The following is a 25,611-nucleotide window of genomic DNA, read 5'->3' as shown; positions in this document are numbered from 1 at the left end:
TAGATTGTCAAAATCTTCCCCTTGTTTGTTAGGTGGCCATGGCTAGCCAGTGATGTGGATTAATAAGTTATTTTCTGGATTTTCTAAATAAGTATGCTTTTTACAAGGGTTATGCTCCAGCGGTCTCCTTTGAAGTCGTTTTTGTTGTGGATGGGGCCTCTGTGTTATTCCAGAGGAGTCAGCCAGCAGACGGGAGGCCTTTTTGGCTCGCACCCCCGACAGCTTTCTGGACAACACCACTTATTTATTGGTCTTTCTTCCTCCCATCCCTGCTCCTCCTCTCCTCCCCTCTCCATCAGAACGATCGCCACACAGACCTATCCTCCAAGCTGGACTGCCAGCCAATGTCTCCACGGTTGTCGGAGGGGACGTGGAATTTGTCTGCAAAGTTTACAGTGACGCTCAGCCTCACATCCAGTGGATCAAACATGTGGAAAAGAACGGCAGTAAATATGGGCCTGATGGGCTGCCCTACCTCAAGGTTCTGAAGGTGAGTACTTTCTGAATCCCAAGGATTCACAGGGGGCTGCGACTGGGGTTCCTCCTTGGGTTTGGTCAAGGTTTTTGGCTTACTTTTGGATTTGAGAGAAGTAGGTTCTTTTTGGATTGGGCAGTAGAATATGTTGTGTTACCAGAACATTAGGCTTGCTAATAAGATTTCAGAAGGGAGCTATGGGCTAGGGAAGAACTGCTGAATTTTAAGCAGACTGTTTAGCTCTTTATCAGTCTGAGTTCTTAGATGAGACTGTTAGGCTCAGCTGCGCATCTTGAAAGTGGAGATCGTAACACTCTGTCCCCAGTGGAGTGGAGGGAAGAGGGCTTGGAAAGCTTTAGGAACGGTATTAATGTTCGTCATTGTTCTGATGTTGATTTCTATTGGTATGACTTCAGGATCAGATTTTATTATCAACCTTTTAGAAACAATTTAGCTTTTTTTTCTCCAAAATATCCTTTAACCTTTGAAAGCAACTTACCATGTGGTTGATTGATTGATTTTTGAGACAGGGCCTCACTATGTAGATTGGATTGGCCTCGAATTCACTATATAGGTTAGGCTGGCTCTGAACTCACAGCAGTCTTTCTGCCTCAGCCTCCCAAGTGCTGGAATTACAGGTGTGCACCACTATGCCCAGCTTAACATATGATTTAGACAGTAAACTTTGGGACATGTTTTTGTGCCCACGAAATGTTGGGCAAGAAAACTTTCTTCTTGTATTTTTTGTTGATAAGCTCCATTTTCAGAGCATCAGCCTCTTTAGTTTTTATTTAGTTAATTGGTTAGTTTCGTTGTTTTGAGAAAGGGGTCTCACGATGTATTTCAGGCTGACTTGGAACTCACTATGTAGCCCAGGCTGGCCTCAAACTCAGCAGTCTTCCTGCCTTAGTCTCCTGAGTGCTGGAATTGTTTGTAGGCAGGTGCAGCCTTGCCTGGCCAGTTTGAAGTTTTAGATCTAGCCTGCATTTTATAGCCAGGAGCAGATAAGTCTGTAGTTCTACTTCTTAGCTTGTTGCCTACCATACCTTCCATGCTGATTTGCTCACAGGGAATATCCTTAAAAAGAATAATCTTTTAATAGAACCGTCAATGGCTAACTAAGAACTCTCAATCAACGAAGTATTCTCTCCAGCTAACAATACCCAGGATCTAGAAACCTGGGGAAAGATGACCAACCTGGGCAACTGCTGACCCATTCCACCAGCTGTTTGTCACACCCTTCCACCCTTCTCCACAGGTCACTTTCACTGTTCACCACCGACTTTGTTTTTCCTCAACTCACAGCTCTTTAGTCATAAAGGAGGTTGTTTTCTTGTGGTGTGTTGGTGGTGGGACCATAGGCACTGAGTCCTTCCTGGTTGGCCGTTATATTGTTCTCCTATGTCTGTTCTAGCACTCGGGGATAAATAGTTCCAATGCAGAAGTGCTGGCTCTGTTCAATGTGACTGAGGCGGATGCTGGGGAGTATATATGTAAGGTCTCCAATTATATAGGGCAGGCCAACCAGTCTGCCTGGCTCACTGTCCTGCCAAAACAGCAAGGTAACAACGTTTTTGTTTTTTGTTTTTGTTATGTAAAAGAAAGCTGGATATAGAAGCTGAAAAGACGTGGTGCTTTGGGAGACTGCAGGCAGCTTGTAGGATAACTCTTGTGGCCTTGGTATATATATAATAATCTTTCTTTGGTGATGCAGCTGGCATGATGCCAGCAGCCATGGAAAAATACCCACAACGTTCAAAGTGCTTGCTCTTATTTCTCCTAAAATTACCCTCCACCCTCAACCTGTTTTTAAAGGTTGTTCTTTCTGGTTTATCTTGTTTGGGCTGCACATTTCCTATGATGACTACCCATTAATACCATTTTCCATACATTCCTGCATATCGAATCTGTAGCATTTCAGGATAAGCAGAATTCTTATTTCCGCCTACCCCTGGTTTGTAGAGAAATACTGCCATAATATAACTGGTCCCACAAAGTATCATTTCGTTGGTTCCATAGTGATCCTATTCCAAATTCAAGGACAGTTCATGTCCCCTAGTTAATACCACTTGGTGCCACTGAAGGAAGAAGGTTGGCCTTCTTAGTTTGTCATGGTTCACATTCAAAGTTTATAGTAAAAAAGAAGAAAATTCATTGTTTTTCCTCTTGCCAAGATCATGCTTCCATTTTTTTTCAATACTATGTAAGCAAGATGATTTTATGAAAGTAAAGTTAACCAGAGCCTGTGGTCAAGACAACCTTTTACTCTGGTTCATTCCTACAGAACCAGAGGCATATGTGACATGTCCACTGGGCTTATCTGTAGTATTTTGTTACAAACCAATTTAGACAGAACAACCTTTTTCTCAACATGGGGGTCTGCAGCCAACAGGACCATAGCCCAGCTTAGCCTTTTGGGCATTATACTTTTGGAAAATTACCCTAAATCCAAACCAAAAAAAGGCCTGGAGAATGGACTTTTGTGGGTTGATTTTTTCCATGTGTCTGATTGCATGCATGTCTAGGTGGTGAAGCCGGTGTGGTGATGGGCCTGCAGAGGCGAGCTGGCCAGTGGTTCTCCATGTCTCTTGGTTGTGGGCTTTGTGGATGGGCTGCAGTCGGAATCTCCCAGTGGCCAGCACCTCCTGAAGCCGCCGGTGCAGGGCCTCATGGTTCCATGGCCCCCTCCACAATCATTCCTGTGTCCTCTAGCCCTTTTCTTGCTTCCTTTGTTTTCTAGGCCGCCGGTGTTAACACCACGGACAAAGAAATTGAGGTTCTCTATATTCGGAATGTAACTTTTGAGGATGCTGGGGAATATACGTGCTTGGCGGGTAATTCTATTGGGATATCCTTTCACTCTGCATGGTTGACAGTTCTGCCAGGTATATACTGCTCTTTCTCTCCATGGGTTTTTCCCTTTTCTTGGTTGATTGCTATAAAATTAACACAGCTTCTGTTCTCAGAAAGAGCCCCTTTCATCCTTGCATAAAAATAAATTAAAAAAATCAAAATGATCCCCCAGCGATAAGAAAGTTGTCTTAGAAATTCAGTTACAAGGAGATCCCATACTTCATTTATGATCACCCTTAAAATCCAATGGGATCAGAATATTTTTAGCCAATATATAAATTAGTCCATTCCCTTTTCTCTACAGAAGTTGAAATTACTTTGTAAAATGCAAAGTAATTTTTTCTCATTGCAAATTCCACTTTGCTGAAATCCCATATGTGGTTTATTCTTCTTGACCCGCTTTGTATCTTTAAGAAGATGTAAGTAGATGGATGTATCCTAGGGTGCCCGGGGGAAGCACCTCTGAATGCAGGTGTACAGAAGCAGTGTGTTACCTACCTTGGGAATCGGTGGCTTGTTGCATGTTGCAATAGAATGGACTCTTAGTTTGCTTTTACTGCAGCGCATGCTCATGCCATCTTGGGCTTGATGTTATTTCCACCCCGTGGAGAAATAAACATCAGCAAAGCCCTGTTGTCTAAGTCTTTAACTGACATCTCTGGTTTATGAACTGTCTCCTCTGATGCTGCTGCCTCTTTATTATTTCCTTTGTGAAACTTGCATAGATTGTGGTTTGCTAGCTTATGATGTTCCACTCCAGTTATTAACTCTTTATTTTTAGAATACAGTGGCTACCTGCATGCTTGTTTTGTATCTAGTAAAAATAGATTGATCATTTCGTTTTGTGCTGTGCTGCTGAGAGTTTTGACTACCTCGCAAGTATTTTTCTGATTAAAATGTATAAGCTTTAATACCATTGCATCCATTTTCCCTTTTATTGTGAATTTGCTCTGTGAATATTTGCTTTGAAACAATGAGATTGCTGTTGAGCTTGCTTTTACTTGCAGTACTGCATTGTGCAAGTGCCTCGCAGGCACTTCTTAACCAATTTGCCTGACAGTACTAGCCTGTTGCCTAAGAATGCAGTTTGAGAAAAATGCCTCTTGGGAATACACTGCTTATAGATTGACCATTGAGGACAAAGGAGAGCACAACATTATTGGAAATTAATATGAGAAGGTGCTAAATTAATTTTATCTGTATATTTTCACATTTATATTTTTTCATAAGGGAAAAATTGTAGTGATTAATCAGTATGAGCAGATATACAAAATTCTTATGGTTAAGGAATGCCATCAGTTTTATTATGAATGTAATGATTTCCTATAAACAATCCAGTCTGTATAGTAAATGCATTGATTTATTTAATTAAATAACATGCTGGAGTATATTAAATAAGCTGCTAAAACTTTTTTGGGGCACCTACTGCATGAATAGTCATTTCATGTGGAGCTGTGTTCATGGGTGAATCGGCTCACTGAGCCTTTCTCTGGAAGAGCCTGCCCCAGGAAGACTGACGCATGGTCACTATCTCCTAGAAACAAAATGGGCATGTTCATGTTCACCATTTTTCAGCTTGGTTGATATTCAGAGGCCGTCTTGAGAAGCAGTCCTTTGTTAGGGGTGCAGTTCTTGGTCTTGCTCTGCCCAGAAGCCTAATAGAGTATGGCCTTGTAGCCTGCCTTTTGGTACTTGGTGTCAACTGCTCACTGATGGCAGATAGCCGCTAAGACTGGAGATAGTGACCTGGGCCCGCGGTAAAGTGAGAAATACTGGTGCACCTGTGCTTCCTACCATCTTGCTGCACTGAGTTATTGGGAAGCCCACCTTACCTCGAGACTGGTCATTGCCTTTAATTCCTGTAGTAATGTTATGACGCATTACTCTAATGTCCTAACTCTGTGGCCTGCTTATCTGTTCTTCCCACCTATAATCTACAATCTAGCTCCTGTAAGAGAAAAGGAGATTACACCTTCCCCAGATTATCTGGAGATAGCCATTTACTGCATAGGGGTCTTCTTAATCGCCTGTATGGTGGTGACAGTCATCGTGTGCCGAATGAAGACCACGACCAAGAAGCCAGACTTCAGCAGCCAGCCGGCTGTGCACAAGCTGACCAAGCGCATCCCCCTGCGGAGACAGGTAACAGAAAGTAGATAAAGAGTTTAAAGAAATTTACTCCTCCCCGTGACCCAGCCAGCTCTTGATCTCTTCCCCTGCTTTGATGCCATGTACTGCTGTGAGCGTAGTGTGCAGATGGTTCCAATATGCCTCTTGGTGGTCATCTAATTAGCGTTTGGAACTTTGAGGGTCCGAGTTGTACTGTTTCACTGGGGTCAGCAGGTGGGTCTAGTTCCAAAGGCAGGAAAGGACTAAAGTAAAAAATTAAGAGAGCTGATCAGCAGGGCGGGAGACAGCACCAGAAGCAGTTCTCTGGGTGTGTACTTGATGGGACTAAAATACAAAGCTTAGGTCATTTTTACCTCTTATGATCAAATGCTTTTTCTTTTTTCCCTTTCTTTTGTTTCTGAGGTAGGCATGAATATTAGGATGTGGCTTATACTACTAGTGTCAAAGAGACTAATATGCTTTGATTTATTTTTTTTTAAGTCAAGATTAGAAACCTATGACTTGGGTATAAATGAACTACTGCTTGCTTTGAACTGGCCCATGATTTTTTTTCTAAACCGAATTTTGATCGAATCCTCCAATTACTGACCTAGCTTTGTGTACAGATACCATTATGTTATGGTCAGTAACTCACAGATGTGGCAGTGGATTTGGTAGTAGAATACTTTTTATGTGCAACTGGCAAAGGATTGCTTTTAACCTTGGGTTTGGTCCTTGGTGGCTGCTGTTCCTGGTTTATTTTTGGTTTGGAAAGAGTGGGGCAAAATAAAGCTTCCACCATAAACCAAAGCCCTGCAAAGATGGATTAGAGAGGAAATACTTTGACTCTTTTCTTCTTGTTCATGAAGAGAGATGAGAAGTCATGTGTGAATGCAAAGTCTGTGAGAGAGTATTTAAAACTTGATTCCGATGAAGTTGGGGGATTTTTTTGCTTTTTTTTTTTTTTAATAGAGAAATGGCCAACTTACTCATTCAGTATGTGTTTTATGTAGAATTTATACTTTTTATAGTTGTAAATTCCCCAGTCTCAGCCCCAGAGATTCTTGTTCAGTAGATCTTGAATGGAGCTTTGAATCTACATTTTAAACAAATCCCTAGGTCATTATAAAAGTCATTTAAGAAACTCTAGGTTCTTCCCCATCTCTCTCTGGGACTTAAAGTAGCTCTTTTCTGTAGACCTTTTGAGTAGTTTTGTCAGAGAGTCAGACTGTTCTTAACCTATCTCCAACTTCAGGCGTGTGTGTCTTTGTTAAAGTCTTTGAAGCCGTTTCCTAGTGCCTCTTCTGACTGGAGGCTGAAAAATTTGTAGTGTATGTCTAGTACTGAGAATGACCGAACTGCTAAGAGCATAGAGGAAAGAAAATAGGCCAATTGGGTCTATTCTGCCACCAAGAATGCTATTGTTTGGAGTGAGATCGTTGTCATTCATGTGGCTGGAGGCACACTAATGGTGTTAGACCAGTTCCTGGCCAGTTCTTCTAGAATCCTTTTGAAAGATAGCACTTAGGTAGCCCAGTAGTGCTGTGTCTTCAGGGCAATTCTTTATAGCTTCCATACTGGGAGTCAGGCCTGGAGAGTTGAAATCAGGGAGTGGAACCTCTGTCTCTACTAATTTTTTTTTTCTAAGAGAGAAAAGTAGGAAACCTATAATTTAGTGTAACTAGACCATCGTCCCACAGTTATTTCATTCCTGGGGGGCAATGGTTATAATACTTTTTTTTAACTTCATAAAAAAGAGGTATGGCCTGAAAATCCTTTTATTCTTTAATTTTATTTATTTATTTTTATTTAAAAAAGAAAGCAATGAAAATCCCTTTAGTAGTACAGCCATGTTCTTTATGTTTTCCTTTTCTTTTAACTGATTGGTGTTTCTTCATTGTCTGTCTCTCTCTCTGTGGTCATTTTTCTCATATTCCTTTGTAACCAAAGGAAAATTAGGATTCTTTCTTCATTTTCTTTCCTTCTCTTATTCCTCACTTTCTTCCTTCCTTTCTCTTATTCATTGTAATTTACTATAATTTATCTAAAGCAGATTCCACATAAAACATGGCCTGTCACATTTGTCAGTGGCTCTAGGGTTATTTGGGGAGCCTTTGTTTGAAATGTAATTACCTTGTGTTTCAAAAGGGTTAAGTACTATAGTATAAGAAAAACAAAAAAGTAAGCAATACCAGTCACTCTGGAAAGCTCAGTGTCTGGGAGATTAATTTATTTGGGAAGGGTGTTGATATGCTTTAGCTCTTGGTACCTTATGAATTATTCCCAAAGATCATCTTGTTACTAATCATGTCCCTTTAGAAGGGAGATGTTGATCTAGTTTCTGGAGAGAAGGGTAATTGGACGGTAGCTGGAACAAAAGCCCCACAAAGGGCTGCAGATAGCTGATGACAGAGTGAATACCACAAGGATGCCAAGGATGCTTTTACTTGGAGACAGGCTCACCTTAATCAGATGTCACGAGGACTTGTTGCTTCTGGGTGTTCATAAGGCCGCTTTTCCTTCTGCACTGGCCCTGCCTCCTCCTGTCTGACAGGTAATACTCAGTATCTTCGTGGTAGAATTCGCATTCTGTCTTCCTGGCTCTGACCCTTTCCCTTCCTTAACATGTATTTATGTAGCCTCTCTGTACCTACTCACTCCATCACTGCTGTCTTTGTAGGAAAAGCAGTGTGTGTGTGTGTGTGTGTGTGTATTTGTGTTTGTGTATTTACTGTTAGTTTTTTCTTAACATGCACTAATCCACACTGGACTTACTGTTATACAACAGACATTCCAGTTTATGTTTTTGACACTAAGAGATTTTTTTTCTGGTGCCAAAGAAGAAATTCCTGTGTTCATCCTTCAGTAACTGTGACTCTTTTTTTTCACAATGGATTTAGAACAATCTATTATTTTTATGTGCAGAAAACTGAAAGAGTACATTTAGACCAGTTTAGCGGCAGGTTCCTTAGCCTTAGACCTTTTCCAGCTATGACTTTTTGATATTTGATGTGCTTTGATGCCTGGAGAAAAGGAAGCAACTTTCCAATGGTAGAGGCAGATGCATGTGGTTGTTCCTGTTTGACCAAGGCTCATGTTCCATCAGAGCAGGGCTGGGAGACCATGTGAGGCACCTGCTCACCTGCCTCCACTTCTCGGCCCTTGTGTGTTGATTTGGCATCTTTGTGAGCCTCTTGGTTCTTGTACAGGCCTGCTGGACAGGGAATGGCCATTCTGAAGCCACCTGTGCATGACCTGAGTTTGAGGGATGGCTGCACTTTCTGTGACTCCCACCAGTCACTTGAGGGATGCCAGTGGGAGCAGGAGCAGGTGCAAAGGGGGACGTGGAGGAGTCCAAGGTGGCTTGTGCGGGAGACACAGTGGGTTTGGTGAGTAGGTTTTTCTGTGATTGTGTCAGTTTTATTTTCTGCAGCCATGTATTTAGGTGGGATGGAAATTTAACTATCTTTGGCCTGGCTCTGATTAAATGAATCCTGTGGGGCTCACAGTGTCTCCATCTCCCTCAGCAACTCACAAGGGCTGCAAGGTATTTTACTCAGACTTCGTTTCACCCTTGCAGCTGCAGGTAAAGGCAGAATGAAAATCAGAGAGCACTCTGGTAATGATACCTTTGAGGCACATGGCATTCCCTGGGGGTGTTAGGAGTGGGGCAGACAGGAAGAGGAAGAGCTCATGGCTGGGAGGAAGTTCTTAGGGCTGTGTACTGATAGTCAATAAAGAGACCGAACTCCTAGAAACTTGCTGCTGCTGGGTAGCTGAGCCCTACCATCCTGGAATATTGTTAGTAGTTTAGTCAGTCAGGTGGTCTAATGAAACCTCACTCACTGGCTTCAGAAAGCATTTGGGTAATTAGAGTGGTCATGGCTGACCTGACTGGGACCTGCCAATTTGGCTGGCGCCTCCCTGCCCTCCCCCGATTCTACCAGGCTTTTCTTTTCTCAGCCTCAGAGTGACATGCCGATCTGACCAAGGTCAGTCCTAGAATTTGGTGATGAGATCTTCTAAGTAGAATCTGGATTGGTACATCATTGCAGTGACACATTGCTCGAGTCTGGAGGAGGTCTAGGAGAGGAGGCTTATTAAGGTAGAAACTTGAGTGTCTGATCAACTTCCTTATCTAATTTTTTTCGCTTTTGTAATGGGGAAAAAAATCCAACTTCAAAAAACCTCATGAAGCTTTGGCCCCCACTTGATGTGACAAAAGCATTTTTTTGGTCGTAGGGCTTGGTAAGCGAGGCAGATGGTGGGGTGGGAGTATGTGCACACTGGGCTTTCTGTGCTGGTTCCAGAAACTAGGTCTGGGGTCCGAGAGGTGGACAATTTCTTTGGCAGGCTGTGGCCCAAGGGTATCTGTCCGTTCTCAGGAAAAAATGCGCACATCTGCATCATATCTCCCCCCTAGCATCTTTGTTTCTCTCACCTCTGACCTCTGAGGTTCCCTCCAGGTATTAACTTTAATACAGTAAAAAGAGATAACACTCTCTCTTGGTGGCCCTTTAAAAAGAAAAAGAAAAAGAAAAGCCCTCTCTTAATCTCCCATATGCACTTTGGAAATACACGAAAAGCTCATTTAGTTGAAAGTTTGATTTATGGCACATGGTAAAGAGATTCTCGAAAGTAAAGAAGCTAAATTGGAGACCATGAAAATATATGCTTTAAAAAAATGCCTGCCAAAATTTGCTTGAGGAAAATAGTTTACTAACGTTTTAGCATTTTTTTTAAATTTATAAGTAACTAATTATTCATTAACAGTGAATTTTTTTTTTTATCAGTACCAGGGATCGAACTTATGACTGCCTGCTTGCAAGGCAGGTGCTTATGCCGCTGAGCTAAATCCCCAGCCCCAATGGAATATTTTTTAAAAAGGAATTGAAACTCCAGAATTAAGGTCTGTAGATAGACTGAGAGGGAAAACTATGATTTCATGAAAAAGAAAAATGATAACCTAACACTGCTAAAGGAAGACTTCCAAGGTGGGCAGAGGGGACATGATTCAGAAGAAAGGGGCCCCCGAAACAGTGTTCCTGGGGGAAGCCACCTGCCAGGGATCACGCCGAGCCCTCCAAACAGATTTGTTTTTAGAGGGGAAGGGAGTGAAGAGAAAGCCAGTTATATTTTACAGTCCCACAGGGGATTTTTAAAACCTAGTAAAATACATGGAGGTAAAATTAAGATGTACCTCAGTAGACAGAATGATCGGATTCTGTACTTGCTTTTACTTTGGGCATTTTTTACCCGCCCCCCCCCCCCCTTTTTAAACTTGGTTTTTACAAAAACATTTTCTGCATTTAATCTGATCTCTACACTTTATCTGAACCAAATTTCCAAAAGTAAACGTTCCAAAAGTAAACCAAATTTCCAAAAGTAATATCATTTTATGTAATAAAAGTTTGTACAGGTCTTCCATCTTGTTTCAGTCATTAGTGTTACGTTTTTTTCTTTTTAGGTTTTCCATTTTAGAAGCTCTCACGTTGAAACCTCACAGAGAGTTTTGGGAGATGCTGTTTGGAGATGGTGTGCACATGTGCCACGCTGTGCTTTGTGTTTGTGGTTACAGAGTCCCTTTGGGTCAGAGGTTCACCGCAGAGCAGTTGACTTCTGACCAAGCATTACATTTCTCAGTTCTGAAACAGCCCTGCTTGTCAGTAGGATTTAGTTATCTGCCAGTTTACCTTCCTTCTTTATTTCTTGTTTGCTGGAGCTCTTGCACATCCTAGCCAGGAAAGGAGGGCCTTAACTTCCAAATCAGATGTGCCTGTTAAGGTATGACCTGTTCTGCAGGTTGCTGCTCTTATTGTCACCAGGCTGTCTCCCTCCTTGTGCATAGCTTGATAGTATCTAAACCCCAGTCTCCAAATACTCTAACTTATCCAAAGAGGGACCTGTGCACCAGTGATTCTAAAGATACCAAGGAAAAAAATACTGTGGTGTAGGTAGCAAATGTAACTGAGCTCTTTCTGAGGGCCCAGCTCAGCAGCAAGGATTTTGCTGGTTTTTGCTTCATCTCATCCTCCTGTTAACTCTGAGATGCCTATCTCTTATTTAACAGATGACGAAACTTGGCCTTAGGAAGGTTACATGACTTCCCAAAGCTCACATAAGGATATCTGAGAACCAGGACATGAACCCTGACAGTTGGATCATGGAATCCCTTGTTGGTGGAGGGCTGCAGGTACCCCAAGCCCAGGCAGCAGCTAAAGTTGCTTCACTGTGGGCAGTCATTGGAGTGACCCCACTGAAGGATGCAGAGATGCCATAAAACATAACCTGGGAGCTGAAAAGGGGAATAAAAGCAATAGTCTTGCCATTTCTAACCTACTTTAGAAGTTGATACATTCCTCACATATGCCCTCCGTTTTCTTTTCTCTTTGTTCATGCCTCAGTTCAGATTCTTATTATTAAAAGAAATATTTTTGTTGAAGAAAGTGCTTCTCCTAAAACATAAAAGAAAAATACATACATGGTAATAAAATCCAAATGGTCTAGAATGTCCTGAAATGAGACATATCTTCTGCCCTTTCCTCCAGTCTTTCGATCTCTCTCCCCAAAGGTGACCACTGCTAACACTTAGATATCCTTCCAGAAATGTTTTAAATGTCTGTCGTCACCCTCACTACAGGAAAGCTACTTTTCTCACATCCTATTCTGGAAGCTTTTGTGAGAGGTGTCGTGATCTTTAGGGACAAGGTACAGAAGCTCCGATGTGCCTAAGTTCTGCGGACTTTGGTGTTGTCCAGCACGGTGACCTCCAGTGATTGCCCAATCAGTTTCCCTCCTCCCTTGGTTACAGCACGCATGCGCCCAGCAGTACAGTCTTGGGAACTCTGCTGTCCAGTGAAGAGGGGCTGTGCTGGTGGTCCTGCAGAGTGTCCTGGCTGCAGAATATGCTGGACCTGGGCCATATGAGGCCTGTATTGTCTCATCTCTGGGCCGACTTTTACTAGCTTGGCTGGAACTTCTTGCCTCTGATCTTCAAGCACAAGTTTCCATTGTAAGGAGTGGCAGTTTTTGCCTGTTTATGTGCAAGAACTTCCTGGAATACCTTTTTATTGATTTATTTTTTTAAAGACCAGGTACCTTTAGCAAACACATGGCATTGATACAGAATGAGTTAGGTGGGAAGAAAGACTTGGGGAAGCCTCATTGGCCAAATCTGTTTCTGAGTCTTTCTGTACTCCCTTTGCTGTAGGTGAAGCTGAAGGTGCTTATGTGATTGATGGAAATTGAAAATTTTGGTGTTTCTTATGCATCCTACAGATGAGGTTGGTTTTCTGTCATGAGGCTGGACACATGTCAACTATGAAGGAAACTAGAATATCATCTGTTAGGCTCAGAGAAGGGCTTCTACCTAGCCTGGACTGTGAGTGGAAACAGAAGTGGATTGTACAGAAGTAGATTTACCTTGTCCTTTGTTTTTTTTTTTTTTTTTTTTTTTGGCTTGTTCTTACATTTACATTCAGAACTTGGATACTTGGGAATAAGGCTCTCGATTACCACACTATCAGTTTTTCAGCCCCCCCCCTTTTAAAAATTTTGCTATTTCACAGTAAATAAACATCTGCATAGTAAATGGCCCTCCCACCTTTCCCCCATCAAAAGGCTTATCAGAAATGTAGTCTTGTGTACTTTGAAAAGATAATGGAAATCCTATAAGTGGCCTATTTCTTGATTTTAATACTGAAAACAATCTAATGTCAGTAAACTAATTTTCTTCCCAATTTATTGTTGAGCATCTCCTTGAGTTTCCAACCTATATAAAGTGTAGTCTGGATTTACAAAACAGAAAGTTGGGGCTTTCCAAAAAAGGTGATGCTGGGGAGGAAGGGTCCTCTGATTCCGGGTGAGAGGAGCCTAGAGGAGCTTGTGAAAGTTTGTGTTAAGTTTGTCTCTCAAATCAATCTTTGCCAGCTTGGTAGAAGAGGTATTTGCAATAATAGCTGTGGGTACTGTCATCCTAGACAGGAGACAAAAGCCAAAACTAAGATGGCTTGGTATGCTATGTGAATTCTTCATGTTAACCTCACATTCTCTCCCTTTCTTTTTCTTTTTCTCTCTTCTTCTCCATGTCTCCCTGTGTCCCTCTCTTAGCCCTCCCCTCCCCTTTTCTCTTTCACTCTTCTCCTTCTCCTCCTCCTCCTCCTCGTCCTTCTCTTTCTTCTCATCCACTTTTCCTCCTGCTTCTCCTTCTCCTTCTTCTTCTCCTCCTTCTTCCTCCCTCCTTCCCCATCTCCTTGTACTGGGAATTGAACCCAGGACCTTAGTGCTGAGTTCTACTCCAAGCCATTTTTGTTTTTTTAAATTATGAGACAAGGTCTCACTAAGTTGCCAAGTTGCCCAAGTTGAACTCAAATTTACAATTTTCTTGCCTCAGCCCCTCAGAGAGCTGGAATTACACATATCTACCACTTATAGCTAACCTCACATTCTAACTATCTTGGGCTAAAGTCTTATTCCTGGTTTAGAATAAGGCGGTATTTAAGCATCCTAAGATCACATCAAGACTGTGTAGATATACTCAGAAGTATCCTTTAGGTAGGTAGGTAGGCTCTGCATACATTTTTCTTTCACAGAAACCAGCTAAGGGGAGACTGTTTAAGAAATAATCATTGTGTCAGACACAAACTGAAATGGATCAGCAGAGTAAATGAAGAAATAAGGGAGTCTTGCATGCTGCTAGGTGGGAGAGAAGCTCTCGTATATGATTATAAATAAAGATGTATTTTTCTTTTCCATGACTTTTGTTTTGCACATCCCGTGCACTGGTGTTAGAAGCTGAAGTTGACAAGAGGCAGCCTGATTTCACCAAATGGCCTGATCATAAACAAGTATCCAGAAGGTCTGGGCAAAAAAACGAAATACTTCCCAGTGTCCGGGTCCTGAGTTACCTTGAGAAAAGGGTGTGGAGCTAGCAGAACATCTTTCACATTCAAATCTTAGAGTTATTTCCTTGAAATGGTCTGCTTTATGTTTCCAGAAACACAGGAGATGGGGAGGAGCTCATTTTGTAAAAGTCCTTGTGAAATTTCATGACCACTGTATTGATCCATGGTCCGAGAGGAGTGTGATTATCCAGGGCTGTGGTACAGACTAAGGCCATAATGAAGCCAGTGAGGTCTGGATACATTTCCTCAAGTGACTATCATGAAGAATTAGGATAGAAAACAGACTTACAGTTTGGTCAGACTCACATAAAATTTTTCATTTGAGAACATGATCTTAGGAACATGTACTGTGGGCAAAATCTGGTACTGCATAGATGAAAGAATACGGGAATCAGAATCCAGTGGTTTTTGTTTTGGTTTATGACTTTGTCCAGCCCCTGTCTATTTCTTTTCTAAGAACTGATGCTCTGGCTGGGCTCTGGCTCACTTCCAGCCTTCTCAGGTAAGACCCAGGATTACATCTGTGTCTTTGTGTTTTGTATCCAGGTTTCTGCTGAGTCTAGCTCCTCCATGAACTCCAACACCCCACTGGTGAGGATAACAACACGTCTCTCCTCAACAGCAGACACCCCAATGCTGGCTGGGGTCTCTGAGTATGAACTGCCAGAGGATCCAAAATGGGAGTTCCCCAGAGATAAGTGAGTACTGCTGGGCCTCTCCTTAAATGGAAACTTTGATATAAGTGGGAATATTGAATTGACATTTTCTTTTATAATCTTTAACAGCAAAGGTGTTGCTCTGACAGTGTCAGTACAAGTGAGATTATATTTCTAAATAACCAACTCCTAGAAAAGAAAAGAATGGATTTTTTTTTAAAAAGATAGTTCTTTTAAAGAAGAACTACAGAGTCCTAACCTGTCTCCAAACAAGATGGCATCTGGTTGTCATTTTTTAAATTTCTAGACAATTCAAATCCAGCCGAATGAAATAAAAGTAGAATTATCCAATCTATAAAATAGATCTGACATTCTGACTTCCGGTTATTAGAAAATTACTGTTCTGTAGTTTATTTCTTTGGAGGAATTAGGTGTAGAATATAATTTGCCTTTAGAATCTTTCACCAAGTGTTGCTATTTTTAATGGTATTAATATCCTACTGGTATGAAAGCTTGAAGTATGGACCTGTGTTTGACTTTTGTGGTCCATAATAATTTCCTTATTGGATGGTATAGAGGTGTTCCAATAAGATATTTAGTCAAAGAGCTGCCATTTGGTCTTTGTTGAAGGCATTGCTAGGAGCCAAATATCTCAATCTGGACATGTTCGTCTCAATTTGGACATGTTCGTCTACTATAGGCTCTGTTGGGCTGGATTTTAATCTGACTCTGCCAGCCAGTGGCTGGGCAGCCTTGGGTGAGTGTCTACTCTCTGAACTTCATTCTTATGAAATGAGGGTAATGAGACACATAGGATATACTGTACCTCCCATGACAGCGCAGCTCGTGGCCAAGGGAGTTTCCCTCATTTCCATTTATGTCTTGGTAATCTGAGAGCTCTGAATTGCAGACCCCAGGGAAATGGTTGTCTTAGGCAAGAGCCAAATGTGCAGAGCGTGTGCTGCCAGCCTCCCTCCCCTAGGCAGAGGTCACCCCTAACCACGCCTTCCAAGTGAATTTCACTGAAGAGATGGCAGCTTACTCAGGGGTCTCTAAGTACTAATTAAGTACTAATTAAGAGTTTGAACAGCTTGGGAGTCATGTAGGGTAGAAATGCTGACTCTTTTTGCATCAGATAAATTGAACTAGCTCTTGCCTTGCTAATAAACAGCTACCCATTTGTCTTGACATTTGCAGTGTCTCCCTGGGATTATGTTACATGTTTAATATACACTTCTTGTATATACATACACAGATTTAGAAACACAAAGATAAGCTTTTCCAGAGACCGCATATGACAAGCTCTGTTTGGAAAGGAGAAATGGCTTGCATGGCACTTGTGATTTTGATTTACGCAACTTCATATAGCTTTTGTTTCCCAACAGCCAGTGTGGAGATACTAATGTGTATCCTAAGCTCGAAATGAATAATTATCTAGGCATCATTCAGTTACAATGCTATTGGAAATAATTCCCAGTTTATTGGTGTAGTAGTGGAAAAATAGTTCATTCTTTCAAGACACATTTATGAGACAGTTAGTGATGAGACACCACAGAAAATACAAGGAATGGTTTCTTTTCGAGCAGAATGTGCAGAGAGGAAGGGGTGTTTCTTGTGAACCCAGCCAGCCCCTAGCTGTGCATGATTATATAAGTAGTTGGGTTCATATGCACATTCCTATGTATGCAGGACTGAATTGGGCAGTTGTGATCATATGTTAAGAACTTGCAGCTTTCAGGTTCTGCCTGTAGTTTTTGCCACCTGTGACACTGCAGTCAACAGTGGGAGTCTGTATGTGTTGAACTATTAGCTCCCACCTGGGGGTACCCCGAGTGTGGAAAATCTGAGTGCTATGCGTTTCCAAACAGTGTTTAGCACAAACGTAGGTGGAGCAGATTTTCAATGAATGAAGGCTATTTAGAAGCAGTTTATTAGATTGGAGGCAGAAGTTATACAAAGAGAGAATTGTTATGCTTGTAGTAGCAGGGCAATGGGACATAAATTGGTCATTTTTCCAATGCAAATGTTTATTTTCTGCCAAGATGTTAAATTTAATTTTAGTTCTGTATAGAAACGGGATGACCTCAGCATAACATATGCTGACCTCACTATTTCTACTGACCTTTTGCAAACCATTGTGTACTTACCGTAAATACTGTGTGCTAATCGCAGCTCAGTACTTGACTGTGTTATGCTTAAGTTAGAAAACCACATTCATAAGTCTTCCAGACTTCTCCTTTCTATTGTTTTCTGGAATGTCTAAGGTAATATATGACAACTCACATGTTGTGCATAGGGCTTCTGAGCTTAGAGACACAACTTGCGATGTTCACTTCAGATTTTCTTTGTTAATTTTGCATAATCATAAGGATTTCATCTAAGTTGATGTTAAAAAAATTCACCCTATTTTCTAAAGTGTTCTTTAGCAAAAATTAGAGATTCTTGGAAATGCCTTTAAGATTCATATCCTGTAACTTGGCAAGGAATGTAACCGTAAAATCCACTGGTATTTGAATAATAGTGATTTTAAAGCTGCCACTTTACAGGGACCAAAAAAAGGAGAAAAGAAAAGGCTTAATGTTTTTCTCTGAGACATTCTAAATTACAAATATTTAATTGGTTCAACATCAAAAGCGCCACACTGTTGGCACTCAGGCAGGCTGCCCACCTCGCTAGCAAGGATGCCTTCCATAAAGAAAATAAATCAAGACTACAAATGTGAAATTTAATAGCTGTTCCACCAGTAATTGACATTCCCTAAAACGTCACTAAGAAAATACTCCAGCACGTGTGTACCCTAAGTCTCATTAGTTCCATATGATAAATACACTATGCTTTTGCAAGCTGCTGAAAGATTTTTATATTTAATTTCGGAATTTTCCTCGTCACACCCCTCCACAGATGCCCTGTGCTAATCCCCTATTTACACACTTAGGCTGACGCTGGGCAAACCCCTTGGGGAAGGTTGCTTCGGGCAAGTGGTCATGGCGGAAGCAGTGGGAATCGATAAAGACAAGCCCAAGGAGGCAGTCACCGTGGCAGTGAAGATGCTGAAAGGTAAGCGGAGAAGTGGTGGGGGTGGGGAGAGTGGAGAGGCTTATCAAGAATGTTCCTTTTATGGCATGTGAACTCTGTCATGGCAGGGGGTCAGAGAGCACATAGTTGACCGAGAGGCTGAGGAGTTTTCAGGATAAATCAGCATCTTAGACAGACTATTTATCTTGAGTGGTCTGTACTTATAAAAAAGAAAAGCCAGTTTTGTTAGCAAGTGGTAGCCTCCAAGATTGAGCTGTTACTTTGATTCCTTCTATGCACATTCTGTTTGGACCACGGTTCTTCACTCCCTCTGTGTTTCTATGGGCTTAGGAAATAGTCACTTGATTACAAACGATGGATTTAGATGGAGTTGGTACATTGGGTTCAGGACCCAAACTCTGACCTACAAATAAAGAGATATTGGCATATGGGATGTGAGTAAGATGCTCAGGAAGCAGAATGGCTTCTTTTTTGCACAAGGAGCAGAACATAAATAATCAGTCAATCTAGGGGAGCCACGTAAGAGCTAAAAAAGAGACCAAGCTGGTGGGACTGGTGCAGAGCCTTGGTGACATACATGTAAATAATGACTGCAAGATGCAAACACTGAGTTGTGCTCATGGGAGTTGACTATTTCTGTACGAATCTTTCATCCTTGCTTCATGCTCGTGTGTAAAGAGCTTAAAGAACCTTTAACCATTAACTTCTTCTCCCGTAGTATTCTTTTACAGGAAGAGTTATAGGGAACGGTCACATTATAAATCTTGTAGAGATCTCAGAAAAGAGGTTCCAAGCTGAGTGTTTCCATCATTTCCAGGTCACAGAGCCTCTCACTGGGACGTGGGATGTGCTCTGAGTTAGTCTTTCTTTCTTCCTTGGGTTCTCACGGGACACTCACCATAACTGTCCCTAAGAAGGAGGAGTAGGCTACAAAGAGTACAAAGCTGTGATGTTGTCTCTTGCCTATTGATCTGAGACTCGCAGGGAAATCTGATATTCTGAGATCCTCTCACTTTGGGGCTTGATTGCCAGGAAGGATATGCCAGGTATGTGGACATCAGCCTGGAGGCCACCGTGGATACCTACCAGGGGCAGTCATGGCTTCCATGTTTTGTTTTTTAGCAGGTTTTCTGGTTTTGTCATGGGGCATAGCATGATCTGGGGCTATTGGAGAAAAAAGGTTGTTTCTCTTATAAGGCAAGGGCTGGCCATCTTCTCTTTCAGGATACACATGAACCTTAGCCCCAGTGGCTTTGTGGCATGTGCTTGATGACAGTGGTGGCCCAGAGCCAGCGAGACCTACCTGCGCCTTACTGCCCTATATGTCAGAGTAGATTTTGCACACAGACAATTGTATTACTTTTCCTTTCATGTAGCTGAAAAGCTTTTTGCAGCACGGAGCCTATCCATGCCTCTACTTCACTTTCTTTTCATCCAGCCAGCTTTTTCACACTAAGTTAGTTTGAGGAGGGTATGTGGGAACAGTCTCGCCACTTGCTCAGAGTTCATTGTGAGCCTGTGTGTGCATAGCCTGTGCCATTCATATTTGAAATTATGAATGTCTTTTTTTTTTGGGAGGGGAATCAAACTCATGACCTCATGAATGCCAGGCAGGTGCTTGTGCTGCTGAGCTAAATTCCCAGCCCCCATATTTGAAGTTACAGATCACAGGGTTAAACCAGTGGTTTTGTTTTTTGTTTTTCTTTTGGTATGACACTTTTGGAACCCCTTTGAGAAGTCAGTGGGAGGCATGGCCCTTCACCAGCTCTTAACACATGCCTGCACTTAGTACTCAGTTGCAGGGTACCTTCCAGACTTATCCTTGAATGTGCTAAACGCTATTCAAGTTGGATTAGGAACCTTGCACTGGTAAAAGTCTGTAGTGATTCAGAATGTCCCTATTGTTTTTTCTTGTCTAATCAGCAGTTGCTTTGGGACACCATAAAAATTGGGGTGCTTTTTAAGGTACCTTGCATATGGAAGATGATGGGATTATTTCACCATGGAGGAAAAATACATAGATTTGTAAGGTTTGCTCCAAAAGTCTTGGCCTACACATAACTAGTCCTGACTGTTGACCCCACTGACCCCCAGTGAACTCTTTGACATGGAGCAGAGCATTCCTGAACATTTGACCCTTCGCAGATTTTATGAGAGAAGTATTGGGAAAGTCTTTCTTCATTCTAAAATTCAGTTTTACGTATTTTAAACTTGTTTGGCCACTAATAATGATAGCCCATGAGTTAGAGGCAACTAACTGATTTGTGAGTCACCTGATATTCACAGATGATGCCACGGAGAAAGATCTTTCTGATCTAGTGTCAGAGATGGAGATGATGAAGATGATTGGAAAACACAAAAATATCATCAATCTTCTAGGAGCCTGCACACAGGATGGTGAGTCAGAGGAAAACATTTCCCAGGCACACACTGAGAGTGAATGTTAGCATCATTCAAGAAGCAGTCACATTTCTGGATCTTGTTCCCAGGATGCTTCAAGTGCATGTTTAAAGTTCTCTTTAAAATACCTTTAGGGGCCTGGGAATATAGCTCAATAGCAGAATGTTTACCTAACATGTGTAAGATTCTATATTCAATTTCTAGTACTAAAAAAAATTTAATTAACTAGAATAAAATAAACTTAGGAAGATGTTCCCAACTATGAGTGGAACCTGGAAGGAGGAGGGTCTTGTGGTTTTTGGGTCAGAACCTAGAGGCCATTTGGAAGGGTGGTTTCTTTATTTATTTTAAGTGCTAAGCAAGATTTCTCAAAATAAGACTGTTTGAGGTCTTCTCTTAAAACAGAGATTGGGGAGCACCGGTCTTGCCATAGGCAGTAGGGGGCCAAGCTCTCAAGAGTAGTTTCAAAGAAAGCAAGGAGTGTTTAGGGGAGCCCACTTCCTCAGGAGTGGGCGGGGCAGATGGCCTTCTTTGCATACTTACTGGCACTTTGAGGTTCATTCAGTAGTGAATGAACTTGAGATGCCTATGTCTGAATTAACTATTTGTCCTTGAGCTGTCTGCAGGAATCGCCAACCCTTTTCTGTAAGGGTCAACTATGGATACCTTGGACTTTTATGAACCTTAGGGTTTTTGTTGTAACTTTTGGTTGGTGCTGTTATAAGGAGGCAGTAATACCTTTAGGCAAGACAGACAAGAATGGAATTGGCTGTATGCCAATAACATTTAATGACCCAAACAGGCCGTGGGCAGGAATTGGCCTGTGGACTCTAGTTTAGCAACCCAGGCTATAGCATGAAGAGATTAGGTAGCACATATGAATAAGGAAACATTCACAGCATGTTCTTTGCCCACTATTACAGCAGAGACCTAGTAGCCACCTAACTGCCCATGAATATGGGGGAAATGGATAAATTGTATGACAGACTTGTTTTGATCAGCCTATCTTGATGTGACAGGGATAAGGTGCAAAGGAAAACATTGCAGAGTTCTATCTTTATTATTCATTTATCTGAGTAAAAATACAAGGTTCTGATGGATGCATATATGTAGGTGGGACAATTAAAATGAATTGGAGGGAGCAAATTTCTGATAGTTGCTTTCCAGGAGGGCACTGGGCAGAGAAGGCGAGCGATGGAGGTGGGGCAGTGCATCTGCATCTTTACTTCTTAAAGTCTTTTAAGGCCCTCATGACCAGAGATAGATTAGCATTTTGGAGAGATTAGAATGGAGTTGTATGCTTTTATATGTGTGTTTCTGCACAGTAAAACCAAGAAGGAAAGTAAGGCTGTATCTGTTGTTCAGGGGGAGGGACAGCTTTTGCCTAGTGTGCTCAGGACCCTGACTTTGGTCCTCAGCCCAACAAAAATAACATGAACCCCACAGTGGAGTGTAGGAAGTAAAAGCCCTTTGCTGAGTGGCCCAGAGTCTGCTGCCTCAGGGAGTCTCCTCTTTGTCCACAGGGCCCCTCTATGTCATAGTTGAATATGCCTCCAAAGGCAACCTCCGGGAATACCTTCGCGCACGGAGGCCTCCAGGCATGGAATACTCCTATGATATTAACCGTGTTCCTGAGGAACAGATGACCTTTAAGGACTTGGTGTCGTGCACCTACCAGCTGGCCAGAGGCATGGAGTACTTGGCTTCCCAAAAAGTAAGTCCTTCACATTCTGCTTGGTTGGGTGGAAGCCAATTAAAAGTATCTTTGAAGAAATCAGGCAGTTTGGACATGCTTGTTTGCTAGATCAAGCCCTTGCATGTCTTGTGCAACCTGGAAAATATTTATGGTGTTATTTACGTTTGAGTTTAATGAACTCTTTAGAAGCCAAAGCAGTCTCATAAACTCATAACAACTCTGCAGAAGTGAGCAAAAAAGATGTCTTGAGACAAAGCTGGTTTGATGCTCTTGGGAATTTGACTATTTGGGTGTTTAATTCTGATTTGCTTTGGCTTTTTTTTTTTTTTTTGGGGTGGGTGTTGAAGTTGAGGACAAAGAATTTGGGTTGTGTGTTTAGGATTTTAAGTGTGATAAGGCATTAAATGTTCTAAAAATAAAGAGCGAGTGAGGGGAGTATTTTAGCAATCTTAAGTCCTGAATATCTGGGTACGTGTTGTTTGTTTTGGTGAGGGAACCCTGGAATCAGAACTGGCCCTGAGGTGCATTGCCAGCATTCCGAGCATGCCACTCACATCGGAACTTAAAACATTTAAGTTATTCTGGAAGCATTTAGGCAGGTGTCCAGAATCCTCGGGACATTTTGGTGGATCCTGACACCTTGAGTCCCCATGCTCAGGACAGGCTACTCAGCTCCCCCATGCAGCGGAGCTTGATGCAACATCAGGAATTGCCCAGGTCCTCAAAAAGGTGAGGTCCTTTGGTGGAGATAGAACCTGTCACCTGAGGGCCTGGACTGTTTGAAAATTCACACACCTGGATATCCCCAGGGCCATTCTAGTCCCATGAGCAGGCAGGGTGGCTCCTGTTAATTATGTAGGGTAGAGAGGACTTGGGGGCTAGCCACACCTTAGCCTTGCTCTCTGCAGTGTAGAACAAGGCCCACAGCTGTTGTGTGGTCTGGGTTTTTTTCATTTTTGTTTTTGTCTTTGTCCTTTTTGCAACAGTCTCACTGTTTGGTTCAGGCTGGCTAGGGCTCACTTTGTAGCCCAGGCTGGTCTTGAATTTGCAGTGATCCACCTCCCTCAGGCTCCAAGTGCTGGGATTACAGCCCTGCGCCACCACGTCCAGCCTTATTTTTTGAGTTTGATTTTTAAAAAGAAACATTTCTAGGGCTGGGGATTTAGCTCAGTGGCATAAGCACCTGCCTTGCAAGCAGGCGGTCGTCAGTTCGATCCCTGGTACCGATAAAAAGAAAAAAAAAAGAAAGAAAGTAAAAAGAAACATTTCTGGAGAGTCCAGAGATTAGGATTCTCCCCCCCTCCCGCCCCCCCATCCTGTAAAATCTCCTAGCATATCATAGGTTTTAAGAACATAATTGAAACAATTGAATAGTTTTAAGTTCTGTGATTGTATATGTGTAGGTGTGTGCCTGCATATTCCTGGGTGCAAGGGTGTTTGCCTATCAGAAAATCTGTGGTATCAGATAACAACCAGATCTAGAATGTGGGACATTTGACAAGACATCATTTCAAAATGTCAGTGTCATGAAAGACAAAGAATGCTAGGGAGAGCTTTTCAGATTAAAAGAGGCTAAAGGGACAATAGACCACTGTGAAAGTGTGGTCCTGGGGTGGGCTGCGGGGGCCCAGCTTTTCCACAGGACATTGTCCACAAACAGAGGTGATGGCGGACTACATCCTAGGTGATGTTACAATATTAAAGTTAGATTCAGAAGAGGGTGTCAGTGACATTGCTAAGGTGGTAGATACAAGTGGAGTATCCCTTATCCAAAATTCATTCAGTATTTCTGATTTCAGACTTTATGGGACTTGGAATGTTTACATACACATAATGGAGCATCCTGAGAATAGGACCCATATTGAAACACAAAATTCATCTGTGTTGTGTACACACATTGCACACATAGCCAGAAGATACTTTCATACTTTTTTTTTAACATGTTGTAGGTGGAATTTTCCTTGTTCCCTAAGCTCAGTGCATAAAATATTGGTATTTTGGATTTTCACACCAACCATCTAAATGTGAAGTTAGATGTGAACCATCAGTGATATCTGCAACTCCTTTTTAAAGATGTCAGCCATGTGTGTGTGCATGTGTACGTATAAAAGCTGAATATGCAGAGAAAGTACGAGCAAATAAGTTTAATAAGAAACATGGATAGGTTTTGCACTATTTCACCTTTCATGAAATATTTTGAAGTAGTTACTCTTGTCACTTACTATTAATAGCTATTTTATAAAATATTGGGTTCAATATATACTGTAACTGTATATTTTTGTTATATGCATAATTTCCTGTACATCTGCTGCCTTCTACCCCTTATTCCCTTTCTCTTGTCTAATAGCCTCCCCGCTACTTTTTTAGATTTCACAAATTAGAACATGTAATATTTGTCCTTCTGAGGTTTTTTTTGGCTGTTTGCTTTTTTGAGGTACTGGGGATTGAACTGAGGTGCTTTGCACTGAGCTATACCCCATTTAGTTTGACTAGTCTCACTAAGTTGCCCAAGTGGAGCTTGAACTTAACTATCCTTGCCTCAGCCTCGAAGAGTGCTGGGGTTACAGAGGTGTGTACCATTACACCAGGATCAGTTTAGTATTTTTGAGGAACCTGTACACTAATTTCCATAGCGACTGACCATACCAATTTACGTTCCCACCAGTGGTGTAGAAGGGTTTCTTTTTCCTGCTTCCTTGCCAGTATTTGTTTTTTATTCTTAATGATAGCCATCCTGACTTGGGCGAGATGGAATCTCAATGAGGTTTGATTTGCATTTCTCCAGTGGCTAAAGATGTTGAGTATTTTTTCATGAACTTATTGGCCATTTCTGCTGCTTTTGAAGAATATCTGTTCAATTCATTTACCAATTTACCAAATGGGCACTTTGATTTTTTGCATTAAGCTTTTTGAGCTCCTTTTATATTTTAGATATTAATCCTCTTGTTGGAAGAGTAAATGGCAAAACCTTACCCCCATTCTGTAGGCTGTCTCTTCACTCTGTTAGCTGTTTCCCTTGCTGTGCAGAAACCTTTAAATCGATGTACTCTTACTTGTTGAGTCTTGCTATTGTTTCCTGTGCTATTGGAATCCTATTCCGGAAGTCTTTGCCTATGCCTTTGGCTTCAAGTATATCCCTTGTGGGTTTTTTCTTTCTTTTTTTTTAATGGCAGTTTCAAAGATTTAGGCCTTAAATCTAGATCTTTGATCCATTTTGAATTGATTTTTTTTGTACATGGTGAAAGATAGTGATCTAGTTTTAATCTTCTACAAGAGTATATTCAATTTTTCCAGTGCTGTTGTTAAAGAAGCTGTTCTCCAGTATATTATTTTTGACTCCTTTGTCCAAGATAAGATAGCTGTAGTTGCCTGGATTTCTTTCTGGATTCTCTGTTTTGTCTCATTGATCTGTGCTCTGTTTTCTTGCCACTGCCATGTTGTATTGTTACTGGGTTGTATAGTGCAGTTTGAAATTAGGTGACA

The 25,611-nt window shown here is 41.7% G+C and overlaps 1 protein-coding gene across 13 annotated transcripts in view; it reads left to right on the top strand.

The window, feature by feature from the left end:
* Fgfr2 (fibroblast growth factor receptor 2) overlaps positions 1 to 25,611 on the top strand; it is a 104,187-nt gene that overhangs the window by 65,169 nt on the left and 13,407 nt on the right. For 7 of the 13 annotated variants that reach the window (XM_063244867.1, XM_063244865.1, XM_063244857.1 and 4 more), the window contains 7 exons: positions 300 to 490; positions 1,890 to 2,037; positions 5,274 to 5,477; positions 14,888 to 15,038; positions 17,932 to 18,053; positions 20,319 to 20,429; positions 21,956 to 22,146. In XM_063244867.1, coding sequence (XP_063100937.1) covers positions 300 to 490; positions 1,890 to 2,037; positions 5,274 to 5,477; positions 14,888 to 15,038; positions 17,932 to 18,053; positions 20,319 to 20,429; positions 21,956 to 22,146 — 1,118 coding nt within the window. Of the gene's footprint in view, positions 1 to 299; positions 491 to 1,889; positions 2,038 to 3,215; positions 3,361 to 5,273; positions 5,478 to 14,886; positions 15,039 to 17,931; positions 18,054 to 20,318; positions 20,430 to 21,955; positions 22,147 to 25,611 lie in introns of all 13 variants that reach the window. The other 6 variants (XM_063244868.1, XM_063244866.1, XM_063244861.1 and 3 more) reach the window with 3 other exon arrangements.

The sequence above is a fragment of the Cavia porcellus genome, unplaced genomic scaffold (assembly GCF_034190915.1).
Source record: "Cavia porcellus strain 051 isolate PalLab524CR breed Dunkin Hartley unplaced genomic scaffold, mCavPor4.1 scaffold_2, whole genome shotgun sequence".
NCBI classification, from domain to species: Eukaryota; Metazoa; Chordata; class Mammalia; order Rodentia; family Caviidae; genus Cavia; species Cavia porcellus.
This window is presented reverse-complemented; position numbering and strand designations above follow the sequence as displayed.